Source organism: Plasmodium gonderi, assembly GCF_002157705.1.
Source record: "Plasmodium gonderi DNA, contig: Pgo-contig_0, whole genome shotgun sequence".
Lineage (NCBI taxonomy): Eukaryota > Apicomplexa > Aconoidasida > Haemosporida > Plasmodiidae > Plasmodium > Plasmodium gonderi.
The window spans coordinates 43,504-60,874 of NW_021628929.1; the positions used below are offsets into that span (position 1 = coordinate 43,504).

General features: G+C 23.4%; 3 protein-coding genes across 4 annotated transcripts; 2 read left to right on the forward strand and 1 right to left on the reverse strand.

Annotated features, from left to right (window-relative positions):
• Positions 1-3,724: 3,724 nt before the first annotated feature.
• On the reverse strand, positions 3,725-6,865 carry PGO_050070 (variable surface protein; the record flags this gene model as incomplete). The annotated part of the gene is made up of 5 exons (XM_028686385.1): positions 3,725-3,886; positions 4,009-4,860; positions 5,021-5,764; positions 5,930-6,691; positions 6,815-6,865. The coding sequence occupies 5 exons, from the start codon at positions 6,863-6,865 to the stop codon at positions 3,725-3,727; spliced, it is 2,571 nt and encodes an 856-aa protein (XP_028542186.1).
• Positions 6,866-10,312: 3,447 nt separating this feature from the next.
• PGO_050080 (tryptophan-rich antigen) lies at positions 10,313-11,501 on the forward strand (the record flags this gene model as incomplete). Its single annotated transcript, XM_028686386.1, has 2 exons — positions 10,313-10,489; positions 10,692-11,501. The coding sequence occupies 2 exons, from the start codon at positions 10,313-10,315 to the stop codon at positions 11,499-11,501; spliced, it is 987 nt and encodes a 328-aa protein (XP_028542187.1).
• A 1,516-nt stretch (positions 11,502-13,017) lies between these two features.
• Positions 13,018-15,054, forward strand: PGO_050090 (tryptophan-rich antigen; the record flags this gene model as incomplete). 2 transcript variants are annotated; one of them, XM_028686387.1, is made up of 2 exons in its annotated part: positions 13,018-13,124; positions 14,253-15,054. In XM_028686387.1, 2 exons carry the CDS (start codon positions 13,018-13,020, stop codon positions 15,052-15,054), a joined length of 909 nt encoding a protein of 302 aa, XP_028542188.1. The 2 variants fall into 2 exon arrangements, with proteins under 2 accessions (XP_028542188.1, XP_028542189.1); XM_028686388.1 differs by lacking the exon at positions 13,018-13,124 and adding an exon at positions 13,962-14,030 and having other exon boundaries at positions 14,233-15,054.
• Between the last annotated feature and the right edge of the window lie 2,317 nt (positions 15,055-17,371).

A 17,371-nucleotide genomic window follows, 5' to 3' on the forward strand; every position in this document is an offset into this window, starting at 1 on the left:
ATATAAATTGTTACTAAATTGTAAAATATTCAAAGTAATGTTTATCATTCTCGTACTGTTCAAAATATTATTAAAAAAAAAAAAGTGTAAAATATATATAACAAAAACTAACATAATATAAAAAAAAAAGGATATTTTGTAAAATAACTATATATATTTACACAATTTATATGTAAAATATATAATGAGAATAATTTCCACATTTTTTAAGAATACTATACTATTCAAGCTTCATTCAAGAAAGACATAGAGTACAATAATTAGATTCATTTTTCATATATATAAAAATAAATAGCAACATGTAAAAAGAAAAAAATAAAATAATTTTTTTTTGTTATAATTATATATATATAATTGTAACGTTTTCATAAATGTAGGAAACCATTTAACATATTTAAGTATATAATTCCCCATGCCTTAATGATATACGCAGATAAAACTTGCATGAAACAATAATACGGAATGACTTCTTCAGAATGGTACATTTTGTACATATATTTATAAATGAGTTACCTGTATAGATTTGATCTAATATTAATAAACAGTTAAAACGAGTCCTTGCGGTATAATATTAATTATGTAAGAAAGTTTCCTTAAATAATGTTTAAGAAAGAGAAACATAATTAAGAAAAAGTATTATTATATTTAACGTTATTTGACTCCCATAAAATATGTATTAAATGTATATATAGGAAAATATATTTCATGTTAGCAGACAAATACACAGTAATAAAATTTATAAAAATCCCAAAATTATAATAATTATTGTTAAATAATTGTGCTTTTTAAAACATAATTATATAGTTTTGATATATAAAAAATGCATAAAAATTAATCAAAATAAACATAAAAATAATAACTATATTTATAATGTGTAACTTAGCATTATACTTAAGTTTCACATTCAAAATACTTATATGTCAATTTTAGATAAAGTATTGTATCAAGCTAATTTTTCGATATGATGAAATAATGGGTATTTAACATTCAACGATAATATTAATATATTAATTATAAAACAATGCATGCACAATAGACATTAGTTCATGTACTTAAAAAAAAATATGTATAATATAATTCTGCGTATTATCTTCGTTGAAATCCTTAACAAAAGAAAAAAGATAACAAGCCTCCTAGTAATATATAGAGAGTATGAAGAATTGAAACCCGCTTATTGATGTAATTATTATTATTTCTTTGGCTATAAAAACAAATTATTTTGTATATCCATATTTTTTTGAGAAAAATTTAAAAAGTGTAATCTAAACATAGAATAAAAAAAAATACATTATAGTTAAAGAATGTTCATAAAATGAGTTAAATGGAAAAATATAAAAAATGTAATCCTGTAAGAATTACATCAAAAAGCATTTTTAAATTTAAGTCTAGAACAATTCCAGAATTACTAAGTGTTCATTGCAAACATGTATTATATTAACAGATACACACAAATAATTCTGTAACAAAATAGAAAAAAAAAAAATTATGAATAATTTTCAATAAATAAAATGAGTTAGAATAATTTTACAAAAAATGATAATTCATTTATTTATGTGTATAACATATAAATATGGCAACTTCAATTTATGGAGGTAATCTAATTTTCATAATGTTAATTAAAAAGCATTTTGAAATAGAGAATTATGAATGTCATGAATAATGGATATGGGAAATGAAAAAATAATGTATCTCATTGATAAATTAAATAATTTAATAAGTATTAAATAAGAAATTATATAAGAAACATGTATTAATAGAGCTAAAATGACAAATATGCGAAGTGCATATAGCTCTTGTTAACCCGCTGCGTAACCCAAAGGTTATAGAAAAAATTTACATTAATGACTCAAACTTATTTAATATTATCCTTATTATTCAGTTTGTTTAAACATATATAGATGAAACAATGATTTCGTAACTTTTCTAAACATATAAGTAAATATAAATGACATCTTTCTAAAAACGTTGTGTTATTGCCATCTTTGTTATGACGTGCAAATTTAATAAAATAAAAACTGTAAATAAATTTGATGCAGTAGCAATTGATATATACTATATTTCGATTCTAAATAAAATAAATAAATTGATGTACATAATAATGCTGTAGTGTAAACTTAAGGTATTCTATTAAATATACACACTAGGACAAATAATATATTGTTTTTTTATTATTTTTAAAAATACATATTAACACTAAATAATATAGAATAAATTTTCATTTTCAGAAAATGCTGTCACCATACGTAAAATATTTTTAATAAATTTTTGTATCATTTAATAAATATAACATTATAACACTATGTTCACATTTGCGATCGCACAAACTTGAACAATCTAATTTTAATAAATCACATAGATAACATATACTATTCATATTTTCATTTTCCCATTAACATATATATAAATTCAACTTTCTTTAGGTCATAATTTTTGTCTCTTTTGGAATATTTAATTATACTTGCAAAATAAGTATACGTCTTTTTTTTTTTTTTTTTTTCATTTTCTTAGTTTGCAAAATAACGTCATCAAAAGAAACACAATTAAATTTAATTATACATAACGTTTGTGTTAATAATTTTCCATTTATTATTTCCTAATATACATTATTCAATCATGTAAAACAATTCGCATAATATAAGCAATGTTTGAAAATATATCCTATGCGTGCATTAAGCACCATTATTGATTGCCCATTTCTTTGTATGGATTTATTCCTAATATATTTTTTAATAACTGTTTTTATTAGTTTTTATATTTAATAACACTTTAAATTCTATTGTAACTATTTAAACTCCTTCCATGCAATATAATATTCTGTTAATAATAATAACAATAGTGTTGTTAATATAATAGAGCATTTTTTAAAAATATGTGTGCATCACAGATCAATTGATTATTTATAATGTAATTATAAGTACTGTTTCATGAAAAATTATGAACATTTTTTCACAAAAAACATTTTCAACTTGTAATAAATAAACATTTTATTAAAGAATATTTTCCTATTATAAAGTGTTAATATTTATATTAATTTGGACTTTCCTCAAACTATAGAGCATTTTATTCTCTAAAAATCAACATCAAATAAATAAGGTTAATGCATATCTAAAAAAAATAATAAATTGTTGATATTAGTCTTATTCTAAGAAGAAAATAAAATATTTTCTAATGTACACAACATTTTGCTTTCAATATAATAAATTATCCCTTAGTAGTATTCTTTCAACAAATGGAGAATTACCAAACTGTTGTTACACTAATATTTTCTTATGCATTTACATCAATGATAAATTATTATCAGATAAAACATGATATAATTGTATTACCTTATAAATTAAAAAGTATATGAATATATAAAAATATCTTGTCCACATAATTCCTTTCGTCTTAACTGTTATAAAATAGCAAAAAACAATTCAAAAGTGTATAATGATGATACAAATGTTAATCAGAAAAATATAATAAGGGATTATTTTAAAAATTTAATGATACACAAAAATAATATTAATTAAAAGAAAAAAATAAGAGTTTTAACTTGAAAAAAAATGTTCAAAAATAACAAAAAAATATATTTACAAATAAGTGTAAAAATACAAAAATAAATGTATTTCCTTAATCATATTTTTCATCCTTTCTGTTAATTATGTGTTAAAGATCATATAGAATATTTGTAACATTAATGCCTTAATATCTTTAAAACATATAAATATAGGTTCATAAAAATTCAAACTGATTGATAAGATATAAGCACACCGAGACTCTGTGGATTTATTCTGGAATTTTTTGATTTATTCTTTTGTATATTTTGAAAACGGTTTTCATACTTATTTGTAATTCTGTTCTTTTTGAGTATCTTCCTGTTAATGCATATTCCCAATGGGGTGAACTGATAAATAATTTGAAGATGGGATATACGTAATACACTTATATAATAATTATAATTAATTTGAAAACAAAAAATATTATGAATCATAAAATGTTTATCATGTTGTGGAATATTTTTAGTACTTTATAGAAAACAAAAAAGGTAAAAAATATTCCCAGGCATACAAAAGCAGTTAACATGATAACATGGAAAGAGTCATATTCTGATTCACTGTTCGATGCTTCATACACATATATCGATTTGTTGCTCTGTTTATTATACCTTTCACTTATTAATTTAACATTACGATCAATGGTTGCTTCATCGTATATATTATCTACTTCTTCCCTAGATGGATGGTTTACACATTCTAGTTTAGACAGTAAAGTATACGGATTATTTTCCTTATCACATATAAAATAACTAGGGCATCTATTTTCAGCAACTTGATCCACACCGTAATAATAAATACAACACTCTTTTAAGTTTTTTTTATATATTTCGCTTATATAATTAACATAATTACAATATATATGACAATTATTTTTTGTTGGATCGCTGACACAACTAGAAATAGTGCTGTAGTTTTTAAAATAATCATGCAAATTTTTCATTTCTTTCCATTTATCTAGACTAACGTGAGAGTTATAATAATATATACAATTTTTAATATCTAAATGGTCCATGATTCTATAAAACACATCGAACAATTTTACCATATAATTTTCTATATTATTTATTTTATTTTCGCGAATTATTTTGCCTTTTTCATCATGTATCCAATAAATGAAATATTCACCCCATTCATTACAATTTTCTTTTTTAATGACTTCACGTAAGTTTTTTATAGCCTTTTTACAAAGCTCATATATTCCAGGAGTGTCCTTTTCTAGAATAAGTATCTCCTTGCAATCACCACAATATTTATCAATATTATTGTGCTTATTCAATTCTTCGTATTTCTTATATGATGGTAATTCTTCAAAATAAGTTATCTTAAAATTGAAAAAAAAAAAAAAACGATATATACATAAATCGTAATTTTAAAATAGATTAATTTCGTGATGCACATTAACCATTAACAAAATAATATCATAAACATTATAATAAAAGTGTATCATCCGTGTTTTTACACTTTAATGGACAAATTCTAACTTCAAAGTTTGTTTTACTATTATCCATTATATAATCATTATTTTGAAGCAATATTTCATGTGCATATGATGGTTCCAAGGTTTTTCTATTGCTTTCATCTTTGAAGAGTAGCTCAAAATGTCTACCAGGGCATACTAATTTTAAATTATTTAATTCTGTGATAAACACTTTTTTAAAAGCTGTTAATTCATCATTATAAGCTGATGATTTGTTACACATGTCTTCATGTTTCATAACAGAATACAAACCAAAATTGTTCTTAATATAATCACAATACTGTTTCGTATTCAAAGTTTCCTTTGAGCTTAAAATACTCTTTATATCCTTATAGTAACCTAAGAAATCATATAATTTTTTCTTCTTTTTAAATTGATTTTCATTAACATCAAAATTTTTATGAGAACATTTAATATTCTCCGAATTATTTGTATTCATTAGGTCCCAGGCAATGTAAAGCATTTTAGTAATATTTTTACGAAAAGGATGTCCTATTAATTTTTCATGTAACCAATAATTTAAATAATTACAGCACTCATTCTCATCTAAATGTGTTTTAAATTGATTCAATAATCCTGTCCATTCGTATAATATTAAATTAAGGTTGTTGCAAAGGACACGAAAATCACTATTTTTTGAAGTATTTTTTTGCATGCTACTACAAATAAATGTATCATTATTAAAATCATAAGCCGTATACAATTCTTCATAAAATCTATATAAAGCCAAATTTTTTAGAAAATCATCCTAAAAAACAAAGAGACAAATTTACCAGTAATGCTAAGATGAAATAAATATAATTCCTTTGGATAAACTGCATAAAGCAAAACATAAAATTCTATAAATTATGGTTTAATAGAACACAACAATTTTAATAATTATCAGCTCTTTAATAAAATCCTAATGTTATACTGTTTTGGGAATCTCAAATGTCTTTTTTCCCTCTTGAGCATTTATTTCATGCTTTTTCATAGATAATGAACATACGGATTTATTATTTTTATTGAATACTAAATTTAAACATCTATTAGGGCAATTTTTTTCTACAAATTGTAAATCTTTATTTTTTTCCTTAAAAATTTCTTGAAAAAGCAAAATCTCTTTATAATATATTTCTAATCCTTTTGAAATGTATCCATCATACATTTCTTCGTACACATCAAAAATGTGCTTTACATAGTTACAGTAGTGTTCCTGGTTTGACGTTCTTCCTTCTAATCTTTTTTTTATTAAATTATAGTATTCTAAAAATTCGTATAATTCTTTTTTATTTTTTATCACTTTTCTATCATATGCTTTTACATATTTTCTATAAAATTCATTATTCAAAATATTAAAACATATATGATTAAATTTATCCTTTTTTATAACTCTCTGTATATCTGTGTAAAATTTATTAATTTGCAATGTTTTAAAGTCCACATTCTTTAATTTATCGTATATCCAATATATTAAAAAATCACAAATTTTCTTATATGTTATGTCACCATGTTTAAGAACAGTCCAAATGTTTTCCCACGATTCAACTGTTTTTTCAATCTTACAAAACAGTTCGGTAATTTTAATTTCATCTTTCTTTCTATATATAGATTTTTCGCAAGTACCAACGTTACCCATAATTTTGTTCAAATGCCTTGACATATTGTATAGTTTCGATTCATTTTCTAAGTTAATCTATAAATATAATTAAAAAATAATAAAAAGCAACACTTAATATAAAATTAAATTTTTTTTATTTTATTAAAAATAAAAGAAGTTGTATGAAATTGTTTTTTTCATTAAGGAGTGGAAATTTACTTCTTCACTCAATAGCTTTATCGTGTTTTCGGCTATATTATTTATGTCCATTTTGAATAAATGGGTTACTAAAACGTTTGTGTCTAAAAGTATCTATATTTGAAAAAGAACACTATACATATTATTGATGCTTTAATGATTTATTATCCTTGTTTTTAAAGTATAATTAAATATTTTTTATGGTAGGCTTATTTTTAATTTTGCTTTTTTACTAATAATCTGTAGTTTTATTAGCATCATGTGATAAAAAAATTTTTAATGAAAAAAAAAAATAGGAATACAACTATTCTACACTATTACACATTTCTTTAAATACCAGGTAAATACGTAGGAATTTTAGTTCATTCACATTTATGTTTGTTTTATATAATCCAATTGATACACTTCTGATTATATACCCAAGACTTCTAATATATCCTAGTGTAAATTAAAATTTTCACTTAAATATTAATTTGGCCTTTTCATAATTTTCGCACACCATTTTTAGATTAATCTAGATCTAATGAAATTTTCATTAAAAAAAAAAAAAAATTTCAATTTAACAGCTAGAAATCAAAATATTCTTTAGTTTGTGAATGTCCTTTTAACTAATTTACATGGCTTTTTGTGTGTTTTAAGCCATTATTAAATGCATTCATATTCATTATTTAAGGAGCAATGCAAATTTACACAAAACCTTATTTGTGCATAAATATAATACATTAGGCGTTATTTCTTGTTAGAGTAACAATATTTAATTTAATATTTAGTCCAATATCTTTTGTAAATAATGAAAGAATAAAATTAATCAAAATTACCTCACAGATTTAACATGTATCTGATAATCGTATAGAGATGCAAATTTGGGTGTGTGTTCACGTACTAATTTTTCAAAAATTATTTAACATGTTTAAAAAAGATACTAATGTGTTTCTAAAACAATATTCATCAAAAAAGTATAATTACATTAGGAAATGAAAAAAAAAAAAAAAATTCCAATTTCACAATTTGGAAAAACATTTTTATATACTGGCCAAAATAATCATTATAAAAATGTACTTTTTATTAAAAAAAAATATGGAAAATATTTTAAAATATGATATAATGCAGAAAAATGTTAATATATAATTTTTCTAAGTCATTTGTATAAACAGGATCCGTACATGTATCAAGATTGCGTGAATTTTTAAATGAAATAAACTCACGATTTGACTTAAAACTTCTAGGCATCACAAACATTATGTTCAGTAGAAAATACAGTGCTATTCATCTATGAACTAAACGTGAGTAATTCTTATATTTTTCTTTAAAATGTCTATCATATTTTTTTCCACTTTCGTAATACCTTTGCTTCCTTTTATAATAACCAAAACTCGCATTGTTCTACCGATTATCGCAATTGTAATTTTTGGGATATTTGTAATAGTTCTCTATTACATTATCATTTGTGTTATTTCATACAGCAACTGCGATTTTAATTTCATGAAATTATGCGTAAACCTTTTTAAAAACATAGCACAATTTAGATTTCACGTAAAATTGTTGGCAAAAAAAACAATTAAACATTAATATATGTGCTGCAAAAATTAATGCACAATGATATGTGTAAAATTAATCTGTTGTTTGTCGCGATAAATAAGTTTTACATATATTTTATGTTTTCTCTAATAAAGATGTGTCAATCAATTTTTCACTCTTAATTTTTTACATAAAGATGCAACCTAAAAAACATATTTTTATTTTTAATTTGTTATTTTTCCATTTTATGAAAATAAGTGTCACTCTATTAATCTAAAATTATTACAATTTTTTTTTTTTTACCTTTTCTTTTCATCATTATTTTTCACATTATTATACCTTTATTAGGCTTAAGACATGTTTTTCTCTTATTCCAAAAATGTCATTTTAGTTATGCAACGATAGTTTTTTAATTAGTAACATATATGCTGCATTTGCTAAAGAACAATGAAGATCAAAACCTTTACACGTAAAAACTTTATTTAATAAATAGTAGTGTGTTTTTCTTTTATATATTTTCATACATTCATATGATTCTCCATTTTAATAACTCAAAATATAATACTCATAATCCATTCATTTTTAGCATGAAGATGTATATATATTTTAGCGTTACCATACACCTTTACGTATTTTACGATACAGCTCATTTTACCCCTCTTACAAAATTTTGCATTTTTGTGCTTCTACTTATGAGTTACCCCCTTTCATCTTTTTAAAAAAAAAAAAAAAAAAAAAAAAATTAAATCAATTCTTAGCCTATAAATCCAATGCATTTGCTCCTCTTTCTCATCTATCAAATAATAATATTATTTAAAAATAGAAAAAAGAATTTTCATTTAAAGTTTTGCGGTCTAACAGTTGCTTCGTTATATAGATTTGTTCTATTTTATAAAACATGCACGATTAGCGCAAATTTTGACCGTAATCCAACATTAACATACAAATAAATAATTTAAAGGTGGTTAATTTTTTTGGAATCATCTTTTGTGCTCCTTACCAATGAATCCAAATTTTTTAACATTTCGTGCGTTATGCGAATATATATATTTTCATCAAAGTCAATTTTTTAAAAATATAGAAGGTATACAGAAACATCACATATATTAAGGAACAGAAACAAAATTAATGATTAAATAATTAAATATATTATATAAGGTTAGCTCTTTTCTTATTCAATCATTTAGTATTTCAATAATATATATATATATATATATATATATATATATATAACTATAAATTTTTAATAACAGGATATAGCTTGTTAGAAATTTATGCCTCCAAAAAATTCATAGAATTGAACATAATTTTAAAAAAAAGCTATATGAATTGCATCTTTTCATCTATTAACCTAGTCTTTTTTTCAAATTGCATGAACATGCAGTAATAATAATTAAAAGGAAGTAAATATAGTAGTGCAACTAATTTTATCATTAATCTGGATACAACACAAAATACTACCTTTTTTTTTTAAAGCTTCTTTCTGTTTTATTTTTTTTTCTTTTCTTACTTAAAAATAATTTTTAATTCAAGAATAAGAAAAATTTATTAAAAAAGTATTTTTTATAATATTTATTATTTGTCTCGCGCTAAAAAAAAAAAAACCCATTTTGCTTAGAGATTGATTCTAATTTGTAAAGAGAGCAATTAATTTTTTTTTGAAAAAAATATTACAACGATATAAAACACATATTCCATAATTTTTTTTCTTTACTTGAATATTTTTTTACTCATCATAGGTCATTTTTGCGCAAGCAAATTAATTAAAAAATTGCTGGTTACACCATATTCTTTCATAATTTTTGTTTTCAATTGTGCCATATATATATATTTCATACTTATTACGTCTCATTGCAGTACAAACAAATTAGAAACAATTCGAATTCAAGCTTATTGATTATATGTAGTATAAAAATTAAGTATAGCGAAACTTGTAGAGCATTTATTTTATTTCTTTTCACACTAAACAAGTTTTTTGTTTTTTTTTAACTAATTAAAAATATGGCATCACCTGAAGTATTAGAGTACTTTCTTGGAACAGAAGAAGTTGTCCCAACTATAAAGCAGTATTATAGTGACATTTTTTCAAAGAAAAATGCGAATTTACTTATGTCAGCTGCATCTAGCGCCTTGCTGTATTTATCTTCTGGTCCTGTTTTTCCTAATTGTTTGCCTTCGGTATAATTGATAAAGAAAATAAAAAAATAAAAAAAACATATATATATATATATATATATATATATATAAACATTTTTTATTTTTGTTAACAATTTTAATTAGTATAAGAAAATAAAAGTATTAATCGTAGCAGTAACCGAAATAGATATATTAGTAAGTTATAATAATAAATACTTTTCTAATTCTATTAAATTTTTTTTAGACGCCATTGTGTAGCATACTTGGTGATGCTCTAAACACATCGAATGAAATTGCAGCCATTAACACACCAATGATGGAAAAATTGAGAGACAATAAATGGAATGAATGGATGAATCAACTAGAAGAACAATGGAAAAATTTTCATGATCAGATTGAAAACGAAAGGAGACAATGGCTCGAAAAAAAGGATAATGAATGGGATGAATGGAAAAAAAAAATGGAAGTAAATTACACGAATTATTGCAAGGATATAGATAATGAGTTCGAGTCTAATTCTTTAAAAGATTCTGAAAAATGGGATAGTACTCAATGGGAAGACTGGATTAGAACAGTAGGGAGAAAAATGATTGAAGGTGAATATGAAAATTGGGTTCATAAAAATGAAAAATATTTAGATAAATGGATTGTGACAGAATGGTTTGGATGGAAAAAAAACAAAATATCATCATGGTTGTCATCCGAATGGAAATGTAAGGAAAATGAATCTTGGTCACAATGGGAAGAAACTCCTTTAGCCAAATTGCTATTTATAGAAGATAGAAAAAAATGGACAGCATGGAAGGAAAGAATTCTTAAAGAAAAGGATGAATGGAATAAATGGGTCGATCAAAAAGAATATGCATATATAAATAATGAGTGGAATCCATGGAAAAAATGGAAAAACAAAAATCGTCTTTCCTTTAAAAAATGGATTGGATCCTTTATAGATGAATGGATAAGCAACAAACAGTGGAATGAGTTGCTACAAGAAAGGAAAAAATTTGTTATCGCCAAAAAATCGTTTCAATTAATATATAACCTAACAAATTAATGAATATTCATTATTATATTTCCCCATTAAAGACAATTTCCAAAATAATGAACTCCAAACTACATGTGCGGCAAATTCTAGAGAACAAAATAAAAAAAAAAAAAAAAAAGCATAGAGAATATTTCCTTTTTTTTTACTCAAAAAATGTGATAAACTGATCCATCCCCTCTATTCCCCTTATATAGTGATCTTATATTTTATTGGGATATTTATTATATATATATATATAACCTCTCAAAAATGAAAGAAATCGCCTTTTTTAATCTACTTCCAAGAAAAAATAAAGTTGTACAATACCATTTTGTTCTATAAATATCTTTATTGTGAAAAAATTAAAGCATGTACATGTACACTAAGTTGAATAAGAAATTAATGTTGTCCTATAATATAATGTAGTCTAATATGTTGTAATATAACACATGATGCATAAAAAATGCAGTTCGTGACTTTAAGCATAAAAAGAAACATTGTAAATTTTTATAGAATTTGGATACTTTATTTTTTATCTTCATTATATATTCATCATTTTACTAAAACAGTTTTATATTTTTTTTTATTTTATTATTATTTTTATTTTTTCGCATACAAAGTATCATTACGAATTTAGACACGATCTGCATTTTTTCATGTAAGTCGATGAAACCACTATTTCACATAGAAATTTTGCAAAATTGCACACCTTTTTGTACATAAAATTTATAATTTTTGCACCTCATTTTTATTGTTTTACATATACTAGTAAGGTGAATTTATGAAATACCATTTGCATTATTTTATCTTTTCTCCTTTAAAAACAAACAATTACAACAAATTGTATTTCGAATTTTAAAACTTATAGTCATGTAGGATTATGCTTTTTCAGCATATATATTCCTTGTTAAATATATAATGTAAACCTCTTTTGGAGTTTTCATAAACATTAAAACTGTTTATTTTAAGTATGAAATGTCTATAACGTACTTAGCATTTGTACATATAAGCTTATTATTAATCCCTTCACTAGGCCTAATCTTAATTTTTTTTTTTTTTTTTAAGCTTTCAGATGCCTTTTCCCTTCCACATTTATATAAATACATAAAAATAAAATAATTGCAGTTCCACAACATTGCGACTTATGTATCACATATAGTAAACACAACTGCAATTGTATTTGATCTACATCTTTTAAGATATTCCATATATAAGCGATTAAACTAAAATATGCTTAATATTAATTCGTAAAACACGGAAAAACATATAGAATTTTTTTTTTTTTCTTTTTTTATATTATTCATTGTAAATAATTACTTAAAAGAAAAAAAATAGGGGAAATTAAAAAAGAATCATTTCACTGTGCCAGCTGAAAAATTTTAATCATTGGCATGTTAAAATATTATTTTTCATTAAGGAGAAAAATACTTGTTTCTTTTTTAAATAATACTATGTAAACGTTCTACAAAGAGAGAGAATTTTGTGCTATAGCAATGAAAGAAAACGTAAACAATTTTATTTTTACTTTTTTTTTTTTTTTTCGTACATGCATAAATATACACAAGTACATCTATTTTTCTTTTTTCGATATGTTCATGTATATTATATATTTATTTATTCATATCTTTTTTATTTAAATGTGCAATATATGATGTTTTGTTCTGCTAGTAGTTAATTTTTATTACAATATTAACTATCTAGGCACGAGTAAAAAAAAAAAAAAAAAACGATTTCGTGAAAAATAGGTTCTGTAACTCTGTGAAAACAGTGTTCATAAAAATTATACTTTATTTATATGTTGACAAATCTTGTAGAAACAATAAAAATGTTATAGAATATTACATTTTGAAAAAATTATATATGTACATATAATGCATATATACACATTTGTTTGCATTTCTCTTCTTTGCATAATATGATATTTTTTACAAATGAAAAAAGTCAGCTGCATGCTACAGCATTTGTTTCAAATGCATGAAATTACATAATTAACGCGAATAAATATATTTGTCAAAATAATTGTTAGTACATATCTATATATATATATATATATTCTTCTATAAAGCAAACACCTAAAATGGAATTTTTGGCTTCTTCATACAATTATCATTTGTCATATTTTTTTTTTTTTTTGAATTTTTATATAAAGCATATATAACAATTAAGATATACTGGTACTTATGTTCTATGAAGAACAATTTTTGTATGATTCATAGCACATTTATTATTTTTTTTTTTTTTTTTTTTTTTTGTCGTTTTGCGGGAAATTTAGAAATACCGAAAGATTCCAAAAAATAAAGGAAAATTAATTATTCATATTATAAATGTTTTTTAAAGAACCCCTTTTACGGAAAATTACCGAATTTTCCTTTTACGAGGATCAAAACAAATATGAAGATATCTAGTTTTATGTATCATTTTACCCAAAATTTCTCATTTCATTAAAAATTATTAATAAATAATTAGACGTCATACATCAAAGGATTATCCATGGTTTCATGCTCACCTATAACCTTACATGTTTTATTTTCATTTCTTACTTTAAACCATGAATATGTGGTTAGATAAAAACAGCTAATAAGTATATATATACACATGTGCACAATTTTGTAACTATACATGGATCGATAGATATATTCCTACGCATGTACATAAAGGTGTGTATTTCAATATCTTTAGCAATATATCCCAATATACAATATATATACATATATATATTTTTTTTTTCTTCCTTTTTCTGAACTTCTTTAACATTGTGTAGACTCCAAATAACTTTTTTAGAAATAAGAATAAATCGTTGAAAAATTATATAGGAACAACGGAAAAATATATAGAAATACGAGAAAGTTGGAAACACACAGAGTGGATAAATTGGATGAATCAATTGGAAAAGGAGTGGAAAGACTTCAACTCCGTCCTAGTAAAAGAAAAAAAAAAATGCCTTGCAATAAAAGAACAAAAATGGAATAAATGGATCAACAATTTGGAAAAAAAATGGATGGACTATGACCAAGACATTATTAAAGAATGTAAATCAGATATATTCAAAAACTCTAAGTTATGGGATGAATCAGATTGGGTAATATGGATTGAAACTGAAGGAAAACAACATATGCAGAAAGACTGTGAGAATTGGATTAAACAAAATCGTTATTGTTTCAATGAGTGGATTATGAAGCAATGGGTAGAATGGAAAAATAAAAAAATAATGCAGTGGTTTATGAACTCTTGGAAATATGAAGAAGATGATTACTGGGAATCATGGGAACGCCGTGGATGTTTCGAAAAATGGTTGAATAAGGCAAAGAGAAAAAAGTGGGCTCTTTGGTGTCAAAGAAATGACCGAGAAACAGAACAGTGGAACAGATGGGTTAAGAGTAAAGAAGTTTTTTATAAAAATTACGTGATTAGTAAATCTATGGAATGGGAAAACGAAAAGCGTATGCTTTTTGATCATTGGATGAAATACTTTATTAGTAAGTGGATAGATAAAAAGCAGTGGCTTGTGTGGGTTAAGAAGAGACATAATGCAATTAACAAAATAAATGTTCCCATAAAAAAAAAAAAAAAAAAAAAAAACTAATTTTATGTAAAATAAATGAGAAATCCTAATCTCTATAATTTCGATACATAATCATATGCTGCATTCTGAATAAAGGACAAAAAAATGAGATGATAAAAAAAAATAAAATAAATAAATGTAAACAAATAAATTAAAATTATAGATTCATAAAAAGGACCATTTTCTTGTTTTCCGAAACAAAATTTGAAGATTTCATCTTTTTTAAAATTAAGAATATTACTTTTATTTATAGTAATGCGTGTATTATTTGTCTATTTATCATAATTTGATGCGTAAAATATCAGTAAACTACCCCGCAATATAATATGTCCTCATAGGACATAATTTGTTTTTAATGATGCACAATAAATGTTTGTGATTACTTAAAGCATTATATTTTAATGATTTCTTCTTTTTTTCATTGTCACTTTTTATTTTGCATATATTTTATGCATTCTTATTGGCATATATTATTTTAATGCTTTTATTAGTAATTTTATGAAAATTATTTGACATGCTTTTTACTACTAATGGTGTAAGTCAACACATAAGGCGTCAATACCATTTTTGTAAACAAAAAGCAAAAGATATTTTCTTTATGTCATTTCATTTTATTTTTTTTTTTTGTGTGTTAAAAATTGTAAAATTTGGGGTTTATAAAATCCAAAATTTTGCCATTACACACCTTTAGTTTGTTTTCATAAAATTGGAAGCATTAATTTAAATTTTTTATTAATATTTTCTTTTTAACAAAGTTTTCCTTTTTGTCAACTATACATCTGTATATATGTTATCCATATATGTAATATATATATGCACATTTTTTGTATGTAATAAGAACTAAAAGCAGTCTACTTTAAATTTCTCCCATGTATCTACTCACTTTTCGTTGTCACCACTTCATTTTATATTATATAAACTCGCAACATGGCGTTTATATTTATTATTATAATAATATAAATTATTTTATATTTTAAGGGGGAAAATGACAATTCCACGATGTTTCTAAATAATGCATTATCTCTGATGTTCGATTTCTTCATACATTCATGCAGCTATGGTACCATAACATCAAAGACATGATTTCAATACCTTTTAAAGTCGTAAAAGCTACCGCTTGTATTTTGTTTTAACGTCACTTATTTTATCTAAGCATTACACATGTTATTTATATATGCTTATATTTATCCCCTTTGTTTGTACATACGGATCCGTAAACACATATTTGAGAAGGCTAAGAATGATTCCATATTTAGAATTTAATTTGATTTTAATTCTTAGAACAAGTGTAAAATATATACCCCAGCACAAAATGACATTATCGAATAGTCAGACATAATTAACATATTAACAAAAAAGAGACTCTTACCATATAACTTTTTTTTTTTTTTTTTCAAAAATTTAATTACCACAGTATATTCTTAATATATGATATGGAAAAATCGCACACACTATTAATCATATTATGAAAAAATATATATGCGCCATTATATATTGTGTGCAATATAACATTAACAAAATATTTTACTTAATAAAATTTTCATCACATTACTTTTTGGTGAAACGTAACGCGGTTGTTCTTCTGTGGAGAAGAATTACTGTATGTATTACATAACCTCCCCCCAGCCACCAATTTACACTTTTGGCAAAGAAGAAAGGGTGTTGTTTTTTTCATTTTATTCCTCTCAGATAATATTATGTAGTTATGGAATATGATTATTTCCACATATTATATAAATAAACACTTTTCATGTAAAATGCAAAAGTGGCGTAAATTCCAAACATGCACTTTACATTTTCGTGTATTTAGCATCTATATCATACGTTATGGTACTATAAAACGCACTTGTTATTATTTATTTCTTTTCCTTTTAAACATTAGTAGACAAGACTTCTACGTTTATTGATTTCTGTTTTTTTTTTTTTTTTTTTTTTTTTTTTTTTTACAATCTTTTTATTTATTATCATATTGTCTTAAAAAATTCGTTCATTTTTGTTTTTTCATGCAACATTTTGTTTCTTCACAATATATATACTGTATTTTAATATTCTCTTAACATTTTCAGAATTTTTTCACAAAATTCCTTTGTTTATTACATGTTTGGAGTTTATCTATTTTATATTTTGTACTAATGAGTTGTGAGGAAAATCTACAATGGTAACAAATGTTATTTCATTCATTAAAATCGTTTATCTTAAGCAAACTGGTACATAATCTGAATCATTTATTTGATGTATTAAATTTCACGTTTTAAAAATCATACAATTTATAATATCATTATATATATTACTATCAATGTGTTGTAATATTTATAAGAAAATAAAAAAAAACGTATAT